General features: G+C 33.8%; 1 protein-coding gene and 1 pseudogene across 1 annotated transcript; both read left to right on the forward strand.

The window, feature by feature from the left end:
• Nucleotides 1–4,155: 4,155 nt before the first annotated feature.
• LOC109158408 lies at nucleotides 4,156–25,369 on the forward strand (annotated as a pseudogene).
• Nucleotides 11,523–15,159, forward strand: LOC109158392. The gene is made up of 8 exons (XM_019306301.1): nucleotides 11,523–11,780; nucleotides 12,334–13,142; nucleotides 13,550–13,747; nucleotides 13,850–14,024; nucleotides 14,118–14,246; nucleotides 14,387–14,530; nucleotides 14,617–14,823; nucleotides 14,921–15,159. Exons 1-8 carry the CDS (start codon nucleotides 11,523–11,525, stop codon nucleotides 15,035–15,037), a joined length of 2,037 nt encoding a protein of 678 aa, XP_019161846.1. The 3' UTR covers nucleotides 15,038–15,159.

A 25,369-nucleotide genomic window follows, 5' to 3' on the forward strand; every position in this document is an offset into this window, starting at 1 on the left:
TTAACTGATGCTCTCCATCTAAAAAGATGGGCATCAACATTCAGATTTTAAACAATTGTTTGTCATACAAAATAACAGATCAAGCATTCAAGCATACAAACAATTGAAAGAAATCCAGATTCAGACACTTGTTTGTGTCATCATCTATCAAGATTTCATAATATTACATTTACATATTTACATTATGCACAAACAGTTAAGAACATTTAAGGGTCATACATCCATAAACATATTCACAAAGAAATCCAGATTCAGGAACTTTATCCAGTTCATCATTATCTGGATTTCAGTTAAGGGCTTCCACCATTTCACATTTAAGCCTTTAACTTTTTAAGGGACATCACAATTCAGATTTCAAAATTGATCACATAACAATATAACATCAGTGCATCACAAAACATCGAATAATCACAACACTTTTCAGTTAAGGGCTTCCACCATCAGAAGATTCAAAACATCAGATAATCAGAATATATCACAAGTCACAGTTAAGGGCTTCCACCATTAAAATATAACATATTCTGATATTCATAATACAACACAAACAAATCAACATTCAATGAGCCAGTGACTAAAATCAACAAATCATACATTAAAAAAAACTAGGGTTTGCGATTACAACAGCTTCTACCAAAAAAAAAATATAACATATTCACAATACAACACAAACAACTCAACATGCAGTTAATAAAATCAACAAATCATAAATATAAAAACTAGAGTTTCAGCTTTACTTGATTTCCCCTGAATATTCCCCGGAGAACAAGGGTATCTACTCTGTAATTACCACGAGAAGGGCTTCCACCACCGTCCACCGGAGTACTGGACAATCGGACTATCGTAGTCTCGAGATGTCTGAGGTTCGAGAGATTCAGACTTTAGATCTAGGGTTCTAAAGTAACAGAGACTCAGAGAGAGACTATCGGAGAACAAGAGAGGAGAAGAGATCAAACTCTGAGTTAGAGTCTCATAAACTGAGAGAATCATAGAACTAAGTAAGAAGTGAGAAGATCAGACCAGAGAACTCAGAGTCTCGGAGAAGAGACGAAGAGTCTAGAGAGTAGAGAGTAGAGAAGCTGAGGTCTCAGGTCTGCGACTGCACAAATGAATAGCTAGGGTAAATGAGTTGATCAACATACGCTTATATACTTAGCTAATACGACGTCGTGTAGTATTATGGGTGTGCAAACCCTAATATATTTCGGATAGTTCGGGCGGGTCGGATGCGATTTTACACTACCCTATCCGAGCCCTCTAATCTGACGTCGTTTAAGCCTTCGGTTCGGATAACGCTTCTTTGGATACGGATCGGGTCGGATGCTGTGTTGCGGATTTCAGACCGGGCGGGTTTGTCGGATTCCTTTGGTTATGCACAGCCCTACATTTCAGTACACGATGGTACTATTCATTTCATTCACACAACCACCTACATGTGAGCAAAGCTCAAGTAACAACTACCCACATTCGATCATAGTCACACAAGTCATCACCATTACCAAGAAGACTAAGGTTCCACAATAACCTTAATCAAGCATCAATCAAAGGGTACGACGATTACATACGTTCATATCATAGGAATCAATCAATGGATCACAACAAAGATATGAAACCATACTCAACAACAAAGTATCACAATCCAACACCAAACGTTGGTCAACACAAGTTGCCAATCCCAATAAGAAAGAACAAACCGTACACACTAGCATTTCAACATCAAACTAGCATCCTTATCCAACGGGCAAACCAAAAGTAGTTCCATAGAACATACAAGACTCACAATAGTCCAACGAAGCACAAAGTCGGACCCTTAGCACGATTCAAGACACCAAATCCTACATGGATTCCTAACATACCGTTCTAGACATATGAAACATCAAGAAGACTCACAAATAACCCAATAAAACAACATCGGGAGGTCAAAACATCAATACCGAGTCAAAAGAATCACGGGGAACAAATCCCCTCCCATCAACATACATGTTCCCCACGGGTGGGGCCATGGGTGGACAACCACCCGCGGCTACCAAGCCCATGAGACACATGTACCCCGCGGGTGGGGCGGCGGGTAGGCCTCTGCCTACCGTTCCGCCCATGGCTACCACCCTGTACACCATAATATCCCTTCGGGGATTTTCAACAACAAGTCCAAATTCAAGTCCAAAACATCCAAAATCTCACACAAAACAACAATATGACTTGAACCCAAGAAATTGCCAAGCAATGGCATTCAAGAACCTTAAGAACAAGCTCTAAACATGCATCACCACAAGACAATGCATCAAATCTCACAAATCAACACAATAATCACAAGTAGAAGCCAAGAATCATCATATAAGTAAGTAAATAGGTTTTGTAAAGCATGGGTTACCTTTGTAGCCTAAAACTTCACTTTCTCACCCTTAGAAAGCCTCTCCTAAAGCTCTTCTTCCACAACAACTTCAAACACAAACCAAAAGACAACAAAGATTCTATCTTTAGAAAAAGACATCTAAAAGGAGGTTATAATATATATGAATTACAATTAGGAATAAATATACTTAATTATGTAAATTTTTTCTATAAATTTATATAAATACGTACATGATTAGAGATTATATTAACCGTACAAAATTTAAATTTAAATATTGTACGTTATGAAAATATATATTTGACCAAATATATAAGCATCCAACTATATTATTATATATTGTCCATTTTAATTTTTTTTTCATTTTTTTAATTTAAATTCATAATAACAAAAAAAAAATGTGCAACACACGTGTACAACACTAACAATTCTTATTATCAGAACATAACATAGCCCGTGCATCGCACGGGGATCATACTAGTTTTATATTAAAACTCAAATGGGCTCCAACTAGTTTGTGTTGGATTCTTTGTGCACAAAAATGTACTATTAAGTCTCAAACCTAAACAAACTTGATATATCACCTCATGAATTTGAGGACCATGATATAGCTCAAATTATGCCGTGCAATCGTGTGCACCATGTTGCAAAAACGGCGTCGTTTTGATTAAAAACGACACATCCGACTTTTAAAAAAAATAGTTTCAATTGCTGTTAACGACGTTATGTTATGCATAATTTGAACTATATATCCATAATTAATGAACTATATATCCAGAATGAATGAACTATATATCCAGAATGAATGAACTATATATCTTGAATGAATGAATTGAACTATATATCCAGAATGAATGAACTATATATCCAGAATGAATAAAATATATATATCCAGAATCAATGAACTATATATCCAAAATGAATGAATTATATATGCAGAATGAATGAACTATATAGTTCAAATTATGCAGAACATAACGCCGTTAACGGCAATTAAAACTGGATTTTTTTTTTTAAATCGAACGTTAAAACGATGTTGTTTTTGCAACCGTGTGCACCATGTATGGTCCACATGGTTGCACAGCATAACGCTCCATGATATAGTCCAGAATTGAAACTTGAGTTATTAAAAATAAAAATAAAATAAAATACAACCTAGCCCTTTATAAGCAATACACACGTACCTGTTTGAATTGAACTTCATACCATAGGAAGGCCCAGTGGATGGGATATAATTTTTCTATCAAAAGGTTATGCATTTAATTTTAGTCAATGTTCTTTTGATCGAGCCACACAATGTCATATATAAAAATCATGGTACCCACAAAAACAAAGAAAATAGAGTACAAATTCAACTTTTTTTAGTTTGATGAATTGCAAAATAGTTATTTTTTTTATATTAAAAAGTTAGAAAATTGGTTTTGCATGAATTGATGGATAAAAACCTAAATATAAAAATTTGATGGATACAAGTAACAACCTGCAGATACATACAAGAAGCGATCTGGCCTCCAAAAGAACATATATACATCAGCAAACATAAATCCCACCTCACAAAGCACAAGTTTAATGAACCAAAAAAGCAACCTTCGAACCACTATGTAGAATGTGGAAACTATATAATGTCCTCAGCAAAAAAGTCTTGGACCATCATGTCTGACTAAGCCTACCTGCAGCAGAAACCTTCAGCGAGCTGAGCCCATTAACTGTATGTATATATATATATATATATATATATATATATATATATATATATATTTCATATTTTCATTATGCATGTATATTAACTCAAGAAATTAAAGCAAGAAATGGAGATTCCATTATTGATTAATAATCCTGAATCTGAAAATGGGAGAAGAAGAAGTTGGGATGAGGCTTTTGGAGAAGTGAAGAGGCTGATAGTTTTGGCTGGGCCTTTGATGTCCGTAAATCTTTTGATGAATTCCCAGCAAGTCATCTCCCTCATGTTCGTCGGCCATCTCGGCGAGCTCTCCCTCTCCGGCGCCTCCATGGCCACCTCTTTCACTTCCGTCACCGGTTTTAGCTTGATGGTAAGCGAATGTTAGGATCAACCGCTTAACATTTACGCCAAAAGCTATAACTAAGTAGCAAATGCCCAACTTTACTCTTTACGTCTTTTACTGGCCTCCGATCTCTCAGCCACCAGGTGCTACCAGCTCTAATACCACTTATTAGATCCAAGTGCTTACCCCTCACGCCAATAGCTAGTAGCAAAGACACAATTTTATTTCTTTATATCGCCACACATTTTTGAAACGTTTTTGCTAGACATACCCTTTACCGATCCCCGCCCAACAATCCTCACCCGCCGGGGGCAAATTATTGTGTGGACTATGGTCCACAGAGTGCTGCATGACCCATAACAAAAAAATACTACATTTTTAATATACTAAAAGTACATTATTTGTGTACAACATTATACAAAATAATATACTTTTAGTGATCAAATAATGTACTTTTTCTGAATACAATATACATTTTTAATGTACTAAAGTACATTATTTGTGTGCTGAATATACATTATTTGATAATATGGTCCACATAGTTGTGTAGACCATAATGATTGCCCACCGGGTGCTACAGGCTTTAATAACACTTGTCAAAATTTATAGCTAGTATGAAAGTCACAATTTTATTTTTTAATATTGTCACACATTTTCAAAACACTGTATGCTAGGCCTTTAAACCTTTTTATTGACCTCCGTCCAACAATCCTAGCCACTAAATCATAGACTTAACTTGCCTCTCCCGGTCCTAACCTCCGCCCAACATAGAACTATTAAAAAACGTGTTCTCTTTTAACTAAAAGTTTTAATAATGTTTTTTTTTTCCTTAATGAAACCAGATAGGAATGGCGGGCGCGCTGGATACATTATGCGGTCAATCATACGGGGCGAAGCAGTACCGGATGGTGGGAGTTCATATGCAGAGAGCAATGGTGGTGCTTCTCCTAATCTGCATTCCTCTGGCCGGAGTTTGGGCAAACGCCGGCCGGATTCTGAGGCTGTGCGGGCAAGATCCGGAGATATCTGACGCCGCCGGCGAGTACGCCGGGTTTCTGATACCGTGCATTTTCCCGTACGCCGTTGTGGAGTGCCACGTTAGGTTTCTTCAGGCGCAGAACAACGTTGCGGCCATGGTAATGGCGGCAGGGTTCACCGCTGTGGTGCACGTGTTAAGCTGCTGGGTTTTGGTGTTGAAATGTGGGATGGGGTTTAAAGGTGCCGCCATGGCTAACGCCGTATCTTACTGGACTAATGTGGTGTTTTGGGGGATTTATGTTAGGGTTTCTCCTTCTTGTAAGGAAACCTGGACAGGGTTTTCCATGGATATGTTTCATGGGATCATCAACTTTCTTAGATTAGGGGTTCCTTCTGCTCTCATGCTTTGGTACGTACGTACTACTTCTCTCATCTCTTATATAACTATTATTTTATATTTTTCAATTTACCTTTTTGACTTTTTTTAAATTTCTAAATAGTTAATGAGGTAGTACATTTGTACTTTTTTATAAAATGACACATACGTTTGAGGCTAGGAGTAAAATTTAAAAGTTAGTAGCATTTGTTTTGATGCATTAAAAATCGTGCAAAATTAAATTTGGCAAGCAATTAGGGACCGGGAGAACAATAAAGTGGCTGATTTAGTCTTTTTAGAACTAAAATCGCCACTCCATACATAACTTATAGGTTAAAATAGTCACGCATATAACTTAGGAACAAAATCTGTATTATAAATATAACTGTAGGATCAAAAATACAATTTTTCCTTAACTTTTAACATATTGATGACCTAATTGACCAAATTTTCTGACAATTTTTGTCCGTGAAATATGAAATTAATATAAACTTAACTACGTCTATGTATGTATGTATTTGTGGTAAGTGCAGCTTAGAGATTTGGTCATTCGAGATTATAGTTTTGGTATCCGGCCTTCTTTCAAATCCCAAGTTGGAAACTTCAGTTCTTTCCATTACGTAAGTCAATTAGTTTTATATATTATTTCATAATGCATTATATTATGTTTTTCCTGATAACGTAAACGTGCAACGAGTAATACTATAAAGTGATATATATATATATATATATATATATATATATATATATATATATATAGAGAGAGAGAGAGAGAGGGGGGAGGGGGGGGGGGATGTGCACTAAAAAAGAGATTCTAAAAGTGCAATTTAGGTATCAGCAAATGTATGCACTTGTATCCCCTTCTTTTGATTCAAAAAATTAAAAAAAAATTGTATGCAATTGTATTTTGCATATTTATTAAAATGTCATTGTATTTCTTTCTACTTTATTTAATTGATCATTATCTCATATCAACAGCTAGCATAGTCCACAATTCTTACTTGAGACTTGGTTCTCACTTCTCACTTGATATATAAATTTAGAGTTATTTTCATTTTTGATCCCATGAATATAGAATAGATCATTTTCACATTTAATTCCGACAATTAAAATTTTTAGATTTAATTCCATAATTTTTAAATCCTTACCATATTTGATCTCTGGATATTAAAATTTCCAGATTTTATTTCACCACTTTTAAAATCTTGCCACATTTGGTTCCCGACTATTAAAAATTTGAAATTTGGTACCACGACTTTTAAATCATTGCTACATTTAGTCCCCGAATTAAATTTTTCAGATTTGGTCGGGTGATTCTCTAATCCCAAAATTAAAAGCTAATATCCCATCTAATTAAATAATTTGTATTTTTTGTATAAAATATTCGGTGTTTGTAAATTTAAATATGTAATATAATTTTATTGAGTTAATTCCACCAGAGATTCCTTGTCTTTGGTGGCAATTCCAAATTTAGTTCCAGACTATCGTTTTTGCCATTTAACATCCCAGACTATTATTTTTTGGACACTTTTAGTTATTCTTATGACTTTTCTTATTTTTAGTAAGTGCATTTTTGTCTTTACGTATTTTTTGTTGGTTTGTTTTTTTGGTTTCAACCGGTTTAATTGGTTTAGAACTTTAGGTAAACTCTGACTTTTAGTAACCATATTTTTCAACCAGTGTTTAGTAAAGTCCTAAACTAATTAAACCGGTTGAAACTGAAAAAAAAAATAACAAAATAAACTATAAAATGACAAAAAAAACCCCTTACTAAAAATAGAAAAAGTCGGACTAAAAGTGTTCAAAAAATAATAGTCTGGGATGTTAAATGACAAAAACGATAGTCTGGAGTTAAATTTGGAATTGCCACCAAAGACAAGGGACCTCTGGTGGAACGAACTCAATTTTAATTTATTTAACTTAGATTTTAACATTATTGAAGCCTGTATATAATATTTGAGTTATTTCGACTTTTGGTCTCACGAGTACGAAATCATTTATTTCGACTTTTGGTCTCACGAGTACGAAATCATTTCCACATTTGGTCCTCGACTATTAAAATTTTCAGATTGGTTCTCACGAATTTTAAATTGCTACATTTGGTCCACAACTATTAAAATTTCTAAATTTGATTCCACAACTTTTAAATTCTTTCTGTATATATTTGGTACCCGACTATTAAAATTTTTAGATTTAGTCCCACGACATTTAAAGCATTGAACATCTGAAAATTTTAATAGTCAAGGACCAAATATATATGATAAGGATTTAAAAGAAGTGAGACCAAACCTAAACATTTTATACATAATCGAGAACCAAATATGAAAATGGTCCATACTCGTGGAATCAATAGTGGAAATAATTCTATATATATATATTTATATAAACTCTGATATGTTATTGCAAATTAACTAGCTAATAATTGATGGTGTTAATGTTTCCATTACCAGCCTGAATATATGCGCCACCATTCATATGCTGCCTCTGGGACTAGGTGGCGCGGTAAGGTGAGTTTCAATCTTTTATGGTGTTTTTGGTAGAGAGAAATTATAATTTCTTTCTTACTCTTTATTTTTTAAAAAATAAATTCCTTTCTTACTTAATTATAAGAAGTGAAAATTCACATGTAATTTGGTTGGAAAAGAAGAAATTAGGAGGGAAAAGTGATGGATCTCAAGTCAAACTCATTTAACCATACGGATTTTTTTGATATTTAGTTGTTATATTCTACTTAAAATTAATTTGTGATAAGTAGGTGAACATTAACCATTTAATCACATATCTCCATGGTAAGCCACAATGTCACGTCTCGAATCAAGTAGGGACTGAACTTAGTCAACCCTGACACCCAACAAAAAGGACCGTTGGAAAGGAATAAGGTGAGAATAAAGTTAGAATTTAAATTTCGTTATTTGATAGACATGAATAGAATTACTGTGAATTTCAATTAAAGTGTTTGGTATATATGGAGATTAAAAGAAAAGAAGTGATATAAAGACTAAAATATCTTTGTGTTATAATAATAATAATAATAATAATAATAATAATAATAATAATAACAATAACAATAACAATAACAATAACAATAACAATAACAATAACAATAACAATAACAATAACAATAACAAAAACAATAACAATAACAACAACAACAACAATAATAATGAATTAGAGTTAGGAAGTAAGGAGGCAATTTAGTATTCATATGTCAAATTTTCTTTCTATATCCCATGGAATTGCAAATCCTAAGGAGAAATGTGAGAATTGCAATTCTTCAAAATGTACGAATTGTGTAATTCCTTGGAAAAGCAATTCATCCCAATCAAATTGTGGGATTTGTCGCTCCTTGGAATTAAGCGAGGAAGGAATTCCAATTCCTTTCAAACAAATAGCCCATTATTTTAAAGTTCTATTTGGAAGGAATTGCAATTTTATGGAATCACAATTTTTCAAATTAAATTACAATTTTTCGTGGCTAAGAATTGCAACTCCATAATACATGAGAAGAAAGTTTGGGGTGTAAGGACCAAATTTCCCTCCCTAACAATAGTACATGTCTACATCTTTCAATTCCTTAGGAATTATTGCAACTACACGAGCATTGTGGCCAATCTTTAATTCTTTATAATACTTATCCCTTTCAATTCTCATATATAACAAGCACTATAATTGAAATTCTTAGTAATTATATCCATGTTTACCAAATAATGAAATTTGCATTTCTATTATGTTTTCACTTTATTCATTTTCCACAGAATTACAATTTCTTTTCCCCTAATGAATCACTTCCTTACAACCAAATAGAATCTTATTATTTCCATGCTTCCCAACTTATAATTATTATTAGTATAAGGGTTTCAAATGAACTGGGAGGAGGGAAGCCAAATGCAGCATGGGTAGCAGTACGAAGTGCATTGTGGTGTGTTGCAACAGAAGGGATTTTGGCAGCCATAGCAATGACGTCACTTCACAGTGTGTGGGGATATTGTTTTAGCAGTGATGAAGATGTTGTCAAACAATCGTTATGCTATGCACCCGTGTCCACATCGCACTGTGGACACGGATTGAAACGACATCGTTTCATACTAACACACTAACGGAGCCGTGAGTGGCACCGTTATCACCAGCCAATCGTTTTTTTTTTTTTTTTTTTTTTTTTTAAATTGAATGTTGAATATTAGAACCCGATACGTCATAGTTATACTGTATTTCGCGGTTTCCTCTCTATCAAGTTTCCATCTCCTTCCTTGCAAAACCTTCATTCTCGTCGTTTTTCTCTGGTTTTTTCTCAAAATAGACTCCATCAACGTCGATTGCATCACAGTTCTCCATCGTTTACTCTGGAACAGGTATTCTGTGTCTAACCTTACCTCTTAAAAGCGATTTTTTTTACAGCATTAAACATTTTGTGTTTTTGACTCTACATACTCTACATACTCTACATACTCAACGAACATATTTTGTATACATTTTGTGTTTTTGACCTAGGGTTTGTGCTTTAACACTGATCATTCTGCATATTCTGGATTATTGTGTATATATTAGTATATAAACTTCAAATATTGCGATTATAGTTTTCAAAGTGTTATGAATGTTCATAAACTTCAAATATTACAGAGTTATATGCTTATGAATGTACATTTATAACGTTTATGAATGTACAGTTATAGCATTATAAACATATATAGTTCAAGGGTTTTCAATGTGTTAATCTGTAATCTGCATACTGCGTGTATATGGTTATGTACTTATGAATGTATAGTTCAGAGATCATGCATATATAACTTTGTAGTTTGTACATTATGAATATAGATCTATATGCTTATGAATGTACACATATATCATTATGAACATACAGATCAAAGATTATGCATGTGGTACTCTATAGTTTGCATGCTGTGAATATCAAAAAATATGCTTATGAATATACAGTTATATCATTATGAACATACAGTCCATGAATTATGAATATGGTACTCTGTAATTTGCATATCGTGGCTGGATTCTCTAATTTGATGGACATATTATTCTTTTTGTAGAGCATGGCTGGATTTATTCGGCACTCCCCATTCCCCCTCTACTTAAGGATTATATGCTCATCAATGTTGTTTTTTAATTGTCTTGTGTTATACTTTATTATGCATTCCTAATGTTTTCAATGGTAGCAATGGAATCTGAGCCTACGTTAAGTCAGGCACTAGAGGAAATTCAAAGGAAAATGACACGAGGTAAGGCTGCAGCTGCTGCTGATACATCACAGCAACCACCCGAAAGAGAAATCAAAAGAAAAAAGACAACAAAGGCAATATTGAACTCACAGACTGCAGGTCCATCACAGCCGCAGTCAGAAAGTCAAGGCAATACAAAAAAGAGGAAAAGACAAGCCACAAAAACAAAAGATCCTGAACATAAGTCTGATGTTGCATACTTCAGCACTAGAATGGGTCCAAGAGTTATGCATCAGCTTGTGAAAAGACTATCAGAACAGCAAAAACAGGCTGTGACTGATATTGGATTTGAATCAATTTTACGTCTTCAACTGAACACCTGTGAGTCTCAGTTGGTGCAATATCTTGTCCATGCATTTGATGTTTTCAAGTGTGACTTCATATTCGAAGGTGAAACGCTACATCTTGCTGAGAGGGATATTGAATGCACTCTAGGCATTCCCTGAGGCGTAAATGAGGTGGAGGAAGCTCCAAAATATGAAGAAAATGGGAATGCTGAGTACGTAGCACTATTGCGTACTTGGAGACAAAGATGGGGAATTCAAACAGGGTCACCAATCACAACGAGGATGGGAGACGCAATTATTCAGAGGGGAGATTATGGAGATGAGTTTAAAAGGGATTTCATGGTCTTGCTTGTTTCTTCAATGCTTCGTGGATTCCAAACAAGGTACTGCAATTACAGAATCCTGAACTCTTTGATCAATGTTGGCGAGATCAAGAACTACAACTGGTGCAGCTATACGTACAAGTTCCTTATCAAATCAATCGACAAGTACCGGAAAAAATCTGGTAGACTGTTCACTGGTGCAGTCACATTCCTCCTTGTAAGTCCTTGATCTTGTCAAAATATAACTATATGCTTATGTATGTGCATTTATATCATTATGAACATACAGTTGAAGGATTATGAATATGGTACTCTGTAATTTAGATGTTGTAAACATATAAGTATATGCTTATGAATGTACACTTATATCATTATGAACATACAGTTCAAGCATTATGAATGTGTTACTCTGTAGTTTGCATGTTGTGAATATACAAATATATGCTTATGAATGTACAGTTATATCATTATGAATGTACAATTCACAGATTATGCATATGGTACTCTGTATTTTGGGTGTTGTGAATATAGAAATATATGCTTATGAATGTACACTTATATCATTTGCATATCATGGCTAAATTTTCTAATTTGATGGACATATTGATCTTTTTGTAGAGCATGACTGGATTTATTCGGCACTCCCCATCCCCCCTCTACTTAAGGATTATATGCTCATCAATATAATTTTTTATTTGCCTTGTGTTATACATTATCATACTTTATCATTATGAACATACAGTTCATACATTTTATGGGGGATTTTGCAGCTATTCTATGTTGATAGAGTCCAGTTCAAAGGGATGAGAGTCATTAGAACACACCCTACCATTCTTTCGTGGACAACTAAACTTCTAAGAAAAAGAGTTGATGCAGAGAAGAATTCTGGTGGATTTGGAAAGGGAAAGGTTATCCCACGCATGAAGAGACCTACTACAGTTCGCAATGTTTCTGCTTTACCTTCTTCTTCTGCACAAGTGGTTCCAACAATTTCAGTGCCATCGTCCAGTATTGATAGGGTGACGCAAGTACTGCAACGGCTAGCTGCCGATGTCATTGAGTTTGGAGAAGCAATGACTGAGGTTGGGAGGGAGGGAGCACCTGCAGAGGTGATAAAGAAAACTTTTTCTGGAATTTCAAATATGATTTCTGTGGCTGGCACAATGCAAGCAGCTCCAACCCCAACAGCATCGCAGCTAGATGACATTTTCTTTGGTCAAGAAAGTTTTACAGCTGCAGTGGATGCTTTGGTAGAGGCTTTTCAGAAAACAACCAAGCAAATGGAAATAGAACCTCCTTCTTTTGATCTAGGAATTTCCCTAACCCCAGCCCCATTACGTAAAAGACCAGCAGAGCACAGCACAACGGAGGGGATACAATTGGATGTCCTTGTTGACAGCATTGCGTGTGGAGCTGGTTTGACAACCTCCAACAACTTGAAAGAAAAATCAACTGATGCTGTTTCAACCCCCGGCGACAGGGGGAAAGCTCCTTTAATTAGGGTTCCATTCACATTGGATTCCCCTGCCACCCCTGCTGCTGCTGCTGCCACAACTGATGAGCTTGATGAAGTTGATAGGTAAATATATGCTTATGTTTCATATATTTTGAATGCCACTAATCTGATACCTATTGCATGTAACTGATATGCATTATATTAGTTATGAATCTACAGTTTTGTAGTTATGAATCTACAGTTGTGTGGTTATGAATCTACAGTTGTGTGGTTATGATTCTACAGTTAAGTATTTATGAACCTACAGTTTTGGTAATTATGATTCTATAATTAGGTAATCATAACTCTACATTTTATTGGATATTATTATATACCTTATGACTTATGAAGCTACAATGTAATAAATATTAATATACATTTTATCAATTATGAATCTACACTAGGTAAATTGTTAACATATACTTATAAAATCTGTAAATGTTCTATTGCATTATTATAACTTCCTACTTGCATTTTTTGTATAAATGCAGGGCATTGAATGAGAGTGAGACTGATATTGAGGATGTCACCATCCGAAAAAGGCCAAAAAGGACATTCAAGAATATCCCGTTGAATCTACGATCTCCTTATTGGACAAAGAATGCACAGTATGTTCACAATGCCACTGTTAATGAAAGGATCGCTTCAAATTATGCATTCATGGAAGTTTCTGATGATCATCCAAACGAGTATGTTTGAAATCTAAATATTTAGTAAACTATTTAATTACTTAAGTATTTCACATGTATTAACTGATTTTTTTTTTTTTTTGTTTTTTTTGGGTGTTATAGTGAGTTACTGTTCAGCTATAAGGATTTCTATTTGACAAGAGAACAGTTCCTAACAATGAGTGAAGGAAAAATATCAAACAGTTTGATAGATGTGTGGTCTTATAGGCATACATTACTCAACATCAAACGAGCACCGGGACAGCCAAAACGTGTGTTCTTCAGCACAATGGTATATGTGAGTATCTTTTGACATGCAAGCAACTGTTATTTGAATTTCAATTTACACTATGCAGATTTCTCATCCTCTTCGTAAATGTTTTTTCAATAGCTGCAACTTGACCCAACAGATGATTGGATGAAGAGTCTCCCACTCGATAGAAAGAAGCAAAATTTCAATGAGAGGTTAAGCTATGAGCTGAGTAGTTTTGGAAATCTTGATATCAGTGATGCACAATTGGTAAGCTCTATTACCCACACTCAAAGTCCATAAACCAAACACTGTATATTCATAATTGCTATACTATATATTCATAATATCCATACTGCATAATCATAATTCTTGTCCTATATTTTTTTTTTTCTTTTTCTTCAATACAGATATTTTTCCCTGTGTATCGACATGAACACTACTTTGTTATTTGCATCAACACAATTTCATCTAAGGTTGAAGTGATAGACAACAAGGCCCTAACACCTGATGTTACAGAAGAGCTTAAGTATGAAGATTGCCCTCAATTACTGGTAACTTGTCCACAAACTTTAACTTTTTGTCATTTGAAATATATGAAGTATGAGGCATAATGAACACTGACATATTTTTTGTGTAGCTAACTGCATTCCAGGAATACTTGACAGCTCACAGTTCATCATTGTACTGGAAAATAGAAGATATTCCTGTGGAGGTGCTTCCTATGACCTGGAAAGAGACTGAAAATTCCATTGACTGTGGAATATATGTCATGAGACATATGGAAACATATAAAGGAACTCTAAAAAATTGGAACCCAGGATTCAAAAGAAAATTAAGTGTAAATGTAAGAGGAAAACATATTACTTTCAGCTATTATTTTTATTTTATTTTATTTTTTTCCCATTGCATGAAACTTATTATTTAATGATCTTCATTTGTAGGCTGATTTCATCTCTGGATTGCGAGCAAAGTATGCAGCTACAATCATCACGTGGGGAGAGAACACAGAAATGCACAGAATTATGAAAGCAGCAAGGGCTCTGTCTGACCTGAAATGAATGTGAAATACTGACATTTTGTAAATGATTGCTGACCAATTGTGGATACTGATTTTTGATACTACAAATTGTGTAGTTGGATTGTGGGGATGTATGTTTTTGCACTTTTGACAACGGTTCTATTATTACGACTTTATATTTCAAACATGTATATTTTTGCACTTGTGACAATGGTTCTATTATATGACTTTATGTTTGAAACATATGGTTCTGTTATTAATTTCTGAACATGTATAACATATTTGATGTCTTCTGAGTTTATGAACATACAGTATTCTGGTTATGAATGTACAGTTATGACATTATGGATGAACAGTTTTGTGGTTATGAATGTACAGTTATGATATTATGAATGTACAGTTATAAGATTATGTTTATACAGATATGCCATTATAGATGCACAATTATGAGATTATGAACGTACAGTCTTCGGATTATGAATGTACATATATGGCATTATGGATGTACAATCATGTGGTTAAGAATACACAGCTTTGGAATTTTAAACACATGGCATTGACATTATGACCTTATAATTATAAATATATAGTGGTAAAACTTATTATTTTCAACTTTGATGTTTGAACCTCTTACTACACATAATAATTAAATATTAATAATATATACAAAAAAAAAATCTAAATGTAAACATGAAAAAATAAAGAACAAGTATTATGAATGTACACTTATCGCATTATGGATGTACAGTTAATGAGTTATGAATGTACAGTTCTGGGGTTATGAATGTACACTAATATAATTATGAATGTACCCTGTCAACATAGATGTTTAAACCTCTTTAAAAAAGTAAGGAACAAGTAGTAAGAATATATACTGCATAACTTGTAAATGTATATATAAAAGTTGTGAATATAGGATTCAAATCTAACAAACTGACATGTCACAATCTCATTCTGCAACTACGTTCTCACCTAAACTCTTATTAAACCGAACAAACTGTGAACTACTAGAAGTTGGATGTACAATATATCCATCACCAGCAATCTCAGATATATTTTCCAAAACCAGTAATTGAACGGCACCCTTTATATTTGAAGCAACCTTATTTGCAGCACTCCTTCTTCCCCTTGCTATAGTGTACTTCTTTGCAATAATACTACTTCTCCTTTTATTACGCACACCTTTCAATCTCCGGCTTGAAGGATCTTGAACAATAACATTTGAAGATGAAGCACCACACCCTTCAGTATTCATTTTCCCATTCTCTGCTTCAATCAATTTCTTTGCATTCTCAACAGCTTCATCGCAAAACTGTCTAGCTACACTATTGTCTTGACTTGAAACAACCAATTTCTGAAACTTCCTACTAATCTCAACAACCCAAATTGAAGGAGGAATGCCAGCATTATAAAACAGTGAATCAAAGTTCGCATTCCTAACAGCTGCAACCTTTTTGGTCCATCTTTTCATAATGTACTTGTCCGGAATACTACCAACACAATTTATATCAAGTATGCGTATACAATGACAACACAAGATTCCCATTTCGGAAAACAATTTGCAACTGCAAGAAATATCAATATTAATTGGCTTAAAGCTAACTTCATGCCTAATAATATCTACATCCGGTCGCCACACATGATACTTATATTGACACCCATCATTAAACACAACCTCTTGGTGACACGCACTACCTTTCATTAACTGTTCCTCAAACAAAAAATAGATTTCAATTGTATACACCTCTCGGGCATGTGAAAGAAGTTTCACATTGTCAATCAACATGGCAGGTACACCTTGAGCACATCGAAAGTCTTCGCCATTTTCTTTACTTCTCCACTCAGAAATAACACTGACAAACGATGAGTAGAAATCACACAAACCAGCAGTCTTAGATAACCTTCTAGAAATTGAATGGTTAGTTGTTTCACTCCTTTGTGAAGATAGAATACCCCCAGAAAAATAATCCTTACTGAAAGCTGGACACCACTTCTCCCTACAGTCATAAAGCTTCCCTAGCCATGTATTCTTGTGACACTTAAAATCAGTCACCATCCTGCAAATTATGTATGTTCATAATTGGTATATTGTAGGTTCATAATAGCTAAACTGTATATTCATAACTCCTGTACTGTATATTCATAATTCATATAATGGAAATTCCTACTTGCAAACGTTTTATATCCATAGTTAATATAGTGTTTGTTCATAACATCTATATTGTATATTCATAACTACTATTCTCTACATTCATAATTCAAATAAATCTGCATGCATATATTTCATACCCATGGCATATATTCCGATTTGCAAATATACTAGCTAAACTGTATATTCATAACTGCTATACTGTAACTTCATAAGGTATAAACTGTATATTCATAAACAAAAACTCATAAACAGAAACATACCTAGTCCAATAGAATTCAAATTCAGCTTCTGTGTCTGTGTATTTCAGCAAGCAGTTGAAGATATCCATAAACTCCTTATTGTTCCTTAACGTCTTGATATGCTTCTTCGAATTCTCACCAATATGCCATATGCAAAGACGATGGCGTGATGTTGGAAAAACTATGGAAATGGCAGCAGCCATGGCTGCACATTGATCCGTCATAATCGATTGTGGACACTTGCCATCCATAGATCTTAAAAAGGCTTTAAACAACCACACAAAGGATTCGATCCTCTCATTCTTCAAAAACCCACAACCAAACATTACATTCATACAATGATGATTCATCCCTACAAACGGCCCACATATCATATCATATTTGTTAGTGCGATATGTTGTATCATGCACTAACAAATCTCCAAATAATTCATAATCCCGTCTCATTTGCCCATCCCTCCAAAAAAAATTACACAGTCTTGAGTCAGAATCAACTTCAAAATCAAAAAAAAACTCAGACTCATTAGACTGCCTCCTCCTAAATATTTCAATCAACGAATTTGAATCAGTTCCATCCAAACTCTTAACTGCATCAAAAGCCAACGAATTATAAGCATCGCGACTAGTAAAACCAACCAATGGAGACCCGCCTGATTGGTGTTTCAAAAACCTAATACCCCCTGCCACCCCAACTCCACTCTGCTTCAAGTCTTTTAAGCATGAAAGCTGGTTACTTCCCACTCTCCTATGTGAACGAAGTAGGTGACTCTTGTCTAAATCACATAGCTCATGGTTGTGCACCTTCATATGTTTTGCAATTGTCCACAATCCATCTCCACCCACATCAAACTGAACAAATGCACCACACCCTGTCCTTGTATCAATTTTTGAATAAAGCTTAACACCACCATCTGCCTTACACTTAAAACCAGCCTTAGAACAGTAAAACCTCTTCATTTGAATTGTCTTGGTAGATGCCTTGTAACGTTGTTTACCCTTCCTCACACTAAAACCAACTCTATATGCATGTTCATTATACAATTCAAAAGCTTCATCACCATTACTTACTACAACACCAACCAAATCTTCATCAACTGCAATTACAAAATATATAACCTAATTTATAACAAATAATAACATTTGATGGAGAAATAATTCCAATGTAGAGGGGGGGAGGGGAATGCCGAATAAATCCAGCCATGCTCTACATAGGAACGGATTTTCCATCAAATGATAAAAAAAAATATATCATTCACTGAACATTATAAATATAAACTCATAACTCCATAGGTGTATATTCATAGCTATAAAACTGTACATTCATAACTGCTTTCAAAACTTCATATCTGTTCATTCACAATTTCACCATACAAACTCATGACTCCATAGTGTATAATCATAACTATAGAACTGTACATTCATAATTGCTTAACTGTATATTCAAAACTACATATCTGTTCATCCATAATTTTCAACCTACATACTCATAATTTCATAGTGTATATTCATAACTATATCAAACTATATTCACATAAGCACAATACACATATGGTCAACAACATCAATATAACAATAAAAACCATCACACATCACCATATTTGATCTATACTTATTGAATAAAAACATTCTAAATAAGAGTAAACACTGGTAAAAAACCTGGAATAGAAGAAGATCCATCAATGTTTACATCTCCTTCATCTGTACTTAATGAATCACCCAACAAATCTTCATTCACTGATTGCAATAAAACACCAAAAATATATATATATATATATATATATATATATATATATATATATATATATATATATATATATACTAAAACTTTATCTGTAATAATAGAATCAAAAGCAATCTGATTGACATTAAACACTATTAAAAACCTGGAATCGAGGAAGATCCGTCAATGTTTAAATCTCCTTGAGCTGTACTTAATGAATCATCCACCAAAGCTTCGTTCACTGTAAATACATAAACATTGTACACAAATCAATCAAATATATAAACATACAACTGTAAAATTGTTGAACATATAACATGCAACTTACTGACATTCACTTTAGAAATAGCTACAGAGTATCAAAACTGTTATGAATATATAGTTCACAGTGTATGAATGTACAGGTCAATCATTATGTATGTACAGTTGAAATATTATGACACATTCAAAGTGCAGAGATTTATGATCAGAGTAAACACTCCAAACACTGAAATCACCTGTAAATTCTACCCAAAATCGCATACATTGATTGCAATCACCAGCAAACCCTCGCCAAAATCTCACACATTGTACGCAATCAACATCAATCACAAATTCAAAAGAAACATACACTGACACCAAATTTGATCGCATTAACGCACACAAATATACAATCGAATTCAGTTTTTTGACCTAATCGATCTCAAACCACAGAAAAAAAATCAAGTATATCCAAAATCCCAAAATACCTCGAACCTCCATCATAGAAAATCGATCAGCATTCAAATCGCTCTGGTTTCTCGCATCATCCATCAAATAACTCGTTATTCAAATACAAACGAACGACAAACAACCAAAAAAACGAAAGAAAAGAATATATGGAACTTGCGACGCTCTGAGATTGCGATGTAGAATGGATTGCAATCTCAACTTGCCAAAACGAAAGAATGAAAGAATATAAATCCTCTGCCAAATCGATCAATAACGCCGTTAACGGCTTAACAAACGCAAGTTTTTTTAAAATTTTAGAATACCGCCGTTTTCCCCTAAAACGACGGCGTTTTGGACTCGTGTCCACAATGCATAGTGGACACGAGTCCATAGCATAATTTGCCGTTGTCAAATATGTTGGCCGGATGCTGCTCTTGCTGTCCGCCTCCCACTTCATTGACGGCCTTGAATGCATTCTTTCAGGTATTTATATTATAATTTAATTTAAAAATAAAACCCTAATTCACGGCCAGAGTCTCATTTCTTCTTTAATTGCAATCCACACCTCTGCAGCAGTTCCTCCAAAATATGAGGTGTGATAACACATTAACACATTAATCTAGGAGTAAAAAAAAAAAGAGTTAACTATTAATCTAGGACTAAAAAATCAAATTAACTATTAATCTAAGACTACAAAAAAAGAATTAACTGTAGGAGGCACCTGCCCATTCGGACCGGGCCGGCTCAATTAAGGGAGAAACTGCTGGCCAGATTGGTTTTCCATATAAGAAGAGGTTTGAACTCCCAACCACTCTTAAGGGATTAGAGTGCATGACCATTCACGTCATCCAAACTGGTTTAAATATCGGTCCTCATATTTAACATTATTTAAACATGATTGTTGATGGATGACGAAAAATCGTCATGCCTGTTGAGCATATAATATTTTTGAAAACCTAAGTATATAATATGTATAAACATAAATGTGCAATCCAACTATCAATTTTGAATTTTAGTTGAGATGGAGCACATACTTCAATTATGCCAAAATAATACAAGAACAAAACAAGGAATGTCATGAAAATAATATATATATATATATATATATATATATATATATATATATATATATAGAGAGAGAGAGAGAGAGAGAGAGAGAGAGAGAGAGTCGAATTTTGGTGCGACGGGGTCTTCCCGTGCGGCGGTGCAGCGTCACCAATAGTAAAGCAAATATACACCATCAACGTTAGGAAATGCACTACAAAAACACACTCAAATTAAGTACGCATCACCAAAAACACACCATTCGGTGTGAGTAAAAGCACCATAGAGTGTTCGGAAATACACCATTATATTAGAGGTGGTGAGTTATATGGTGTATTTTTGCATTTCATTATAGTGTGTTTCCCTTACACTGTTGGTGCCTTTCGTTAACACTGTTGGTGTATTCTGGAACTCCGCCGCACGAAAAGACCCCACGCGCATTTGGACTTTCTTTTATATATATATATATATATATATATATATATATATATATATATATATATATATATATATATATATATATATATATATATATATATATATATATATATATATATATATATATATATATATATATATATATATATATATATATATATATATATATAGATGTGTATTCAAATGAGGACAAGTATATTATAGAGGACTGTGAGGACAAATGTAGTGTGTGCCATTAGCCGGTATGTCGTGTGCATAACCAAATGTAGTCGTGTGCCACAGTTTGTATGACGCGTGCTAGATTTGTTAATTATAGAGCCAGGGTTCGAAACCTGATGTTTACATTTATTCTTGTGTGCCATTATGTATTAAGTTGTGTGCCTGAAATTAATTGTTGTGTGCCCATAATTTGTCCTCACAGTCCTCTATATATTGCTGTCCTCATTTGAACTCAACCCTATATATATATATATATATATATATATATATATATATATATATATATATATATATATATATATATATATATATCAACACTTTTCCATATAATTATAATAAAATTAAAATAAATTCTAACATACAGGCTTAAAAACTATGTTTATTATTATTATAAATAAAAAGGCCGGATTGGTAACGTTTTTGTAAATTAATAACCGTAATTGTATTTATAAAATATGCACATGCCCATTTTTATTTATAGTTGTCTTTTTAATACTGTAAAATTCATCATAGTAATTGTAGATTTAATTTCAGGCACAGCGATAGGATGTGGGTGGCAAAAAATAGTGGCAATAATCCACTTAGGAGCTTATTGTCTGCTAGAGATACCTGCTGGAATACTCTTGGCTTTCTTCTATCATGTTGGAGGCATGGTATAATAAAAAACATCTCAGCTTTTTGTTAAAATTAATGAAATTCAGTCTAAAATTTTCAAAATGTATATCCACATACTAAAACTCTGTTTGGCAAACTTAGCTAAAAAGCCATAAGCTAGGAGCTAAAAGCTAAAAAGTTATAAACTCAGAGCTGAAAACTGAAGAGCTGTTAAGCTAGCTGTTATGATTGAAAGTGTTTGGTAAAATTAACTTTTTGATAAGCTAATAAATGTAAAAAGACTAAAAACGAAATCTTCATAAAATTTAAATTAGTTTGTTTACCTATTAAAATTTAACATTTTGTTTTTTTTTTTTAAATTAACATTTTGAAATAAAACTATTAGCATAATCTTGATTTAGTATCTCATAGTGAAGTAACAATATTGTTGCAAATCTCATAATAATAATAATAATAATAATAATAATAATAATAATAATAATAATAATAATAATAATAATATTTGAGGTGAAAGTTGCGGATAAAGGATAAGAGAAATGAGTTTTAATTGGGAAGGGTAAATTATGTCATTTCTTTAAAATAATAAGGATAAAGATAGAAAAAGAAAAGTTAGAAAGGTAGGAGTTTATTTTGAAACGCTACCTAAGGTAGCGTTCCAAAATAAGTTCTTATTTTAAGCTAGGAGCTTATTTTGGGAACATTATCAAACAGGGCTTATAACTTATTAATAACTTAAAATAAGCTATAAGCTCCTAAATAAGCTCTACCAAACAGAGCCTAAGAGGGGTAAAGCTTCTCCCAAAAGATTGAGTTCCAACTCCAAGAACCCTCCACACCGGTGATTCAATGGCCAGCAATTATACTATGGACCCGAGTCCACCTTGCAAGGTGGACCGGGGTCCACAGAATAATTTGCCCTCAATGGTTCAGCAAACAGGGCAAAATGTCGGTGCGCACAAGGGAGCTGCCCGCTTGGACCAACTCACCCAAAGTTCAAACATTGGTTTCTTCTCCCAAATACTTCTTACTGAACCAGTGTGTTAAGTCCGTGCAGACATCTGGGTAAAGCTTGAATAGAGTTAGGATGTTTTATGATAGTTTGGATTAGTTCAAAAAAAAATTGATTGAATTAATAATTGAGGATTAAAAGTGAAAGTTTTACGGTAATTAAGAGAGAATAAAAATTTTATTTTGATACGTAAATTTTTTTTTATTGTCTTGGTATGAATATCCGAAATAGTCATTTCACATTTTATTTATCAATTTCGCATAGGGTCTTTGGCTGGGAATCATAATAGCCCTCTTTGCGAAGGCAGTTCTACTCTTTATAATTACGTTGCGAACAAATTGGGCAAATGAGGTAAAATAGCAAATCTCCCTAGCTTTTATCCCCTTAAAATGAGTTGGACTTAACTAATAATTTTCTTTTATATATACGTATTAATCTGATCGGTGCTGCTAATATATAGGCAAATAAAGCTGTTGATAGAGTTCATGATCTTACAATAAGGTGAGGAATATATTATTATTATTATTATTATTACTCCATTTGTGTAACAATCCGTAAATCGCATAAGAGATGATAATTATATGTAATGGACTCAATCGAAATAATATTGATAAAAATTAAACTCATGATCTTGTTGTATAATATAAGAATCATACCCCACATACTCATCAATTACTCTTTCGATATATACCATTTTTTTTTTTTTTTGAAATCGATATATACCATGATTATACTTGTGACAGAAAAGGTGGAATTGCCCACCTCGGTGCCCCCACATCCCAGCCCAGTTTGTGGAGGGATATGATAAATTATGGTGACTCAACTAACCAATAGGTGCTGAATTTTTGTTCATTGCGCACAAGGAGCCCCATCATTTTGAGAGATTACTCTCACACTGCTGCTAGCGAGACTTGATTCTTAGTCTTTTGTGATAAATTTTACATTTGTAACTAGTTGAGCTACCCATGTGAATTATATTACGGTAGAATTATCCACCCTAAACGCCCTACATCCCGACCCAACAGTTTGTGGAGGGGTAAATTATGATTATACTAATTTGAAGATATGGATGTTTGTTAAATAGGGATGGGAATCGTAAGGCCAAGAGTGAGGATATGGATGGAGAATCTAATGATGGGATTACTAGCCATTTTGAGAATTTGGCAATTGGTCTGCACGGCTTAGACTTCCCAACGGAGGGTGCCTACCCACACTTTGCAGCAGATTATTTTAGTGTAATGTGGGTGTACTATGTGTAGTAATTTCATTTTTCCTTTTGCACCTAATATAATTGTGTAGTAATTTCATTTTTCCTTTTGCACCTAATATATAAATTATATGAAACTTATGTTTTATTATTGTTGCTCACTTTAAGTCTTAAGAGTAACCACACTAGTGATTTTTTAATTTTTTTTTTTTTTTTGTAACAAAAAATTTGATGTGGGTTTTTATACTAATGGAAATAATGGTGATTTTATGAAGTTTTAATTCCTGCAAAATTAATTTTTTGTGGGCCCGATAATTGGGAAGAAATGGGAAAAAGCAACTTGCAAAAGTGCCTTGGGCGCACCTTTTGCGTCTAGCTAGCGTATGTGTTGCACATGCCAACTAAGCGTGTAAATAACAATTTTTATTTTTTTTGTTAATTTTTTTTGAGAAAATATTTGATACACCGGCGTTGTATAGGTGCTATACAACGGCGGTGAAGCAGAATGCGCCACCTCATTAATTTGTAAAGTCAACTTTTACTGAACCCTTTTATGCAAATTATAATAATCATATAATTATATTTAGTTTCTTTTATTAAAAATAATTACCATAATTAATTAAAACTAAATAATATTAATTAGATTTATTTTCCTCTGCCTTGGATCCAGTTTACCGGTGGTGATTTTGGTGGGAGTAATACATAATCAATTGCAAAAATAGGATGGAGAAGAAGGAGGGCTTGGTCTTAGGAAGCTCAAAGACATGAACTTGGCATTCATTGCAAAAATAGGATGGAAGAAGGAAGTCTCTGGACGAATATCATTTATTAAGGAAAATACATGCATGGCAATTAAGGCAAACGTCCCGGAAATTAATTGGAGGGTCGGAGGCTCTAACCTCTGGAAAGGAGTGTGCGAAACCAAAAATATTATTATGGCAGGTTCCAATACGAATGAAGAAGATATTCACACCAACGATGACAATCCCCCATTGCGTGACCAGATTGTGGAGACAAGGGAAGCTGATGCACCATACTAG

This window comes from Ipomoea nil, unplaced genomic scaffold, assembly GCF_001879475.1.
Source record: "Ipomoea nil cultivar Tokyo-kokei standard unplaced genomic scaffold, Asagao_1.1 scaffold2818, whole genome shotgun sequence".
Taxonomy (NCBI): domain Eukaryota; kingdom Viridiplantae; phylum Streptophyta; class Magnoliopsida; order Solanales; family Convolvulaceae; genus Ipomoea; species Ipomoea nil.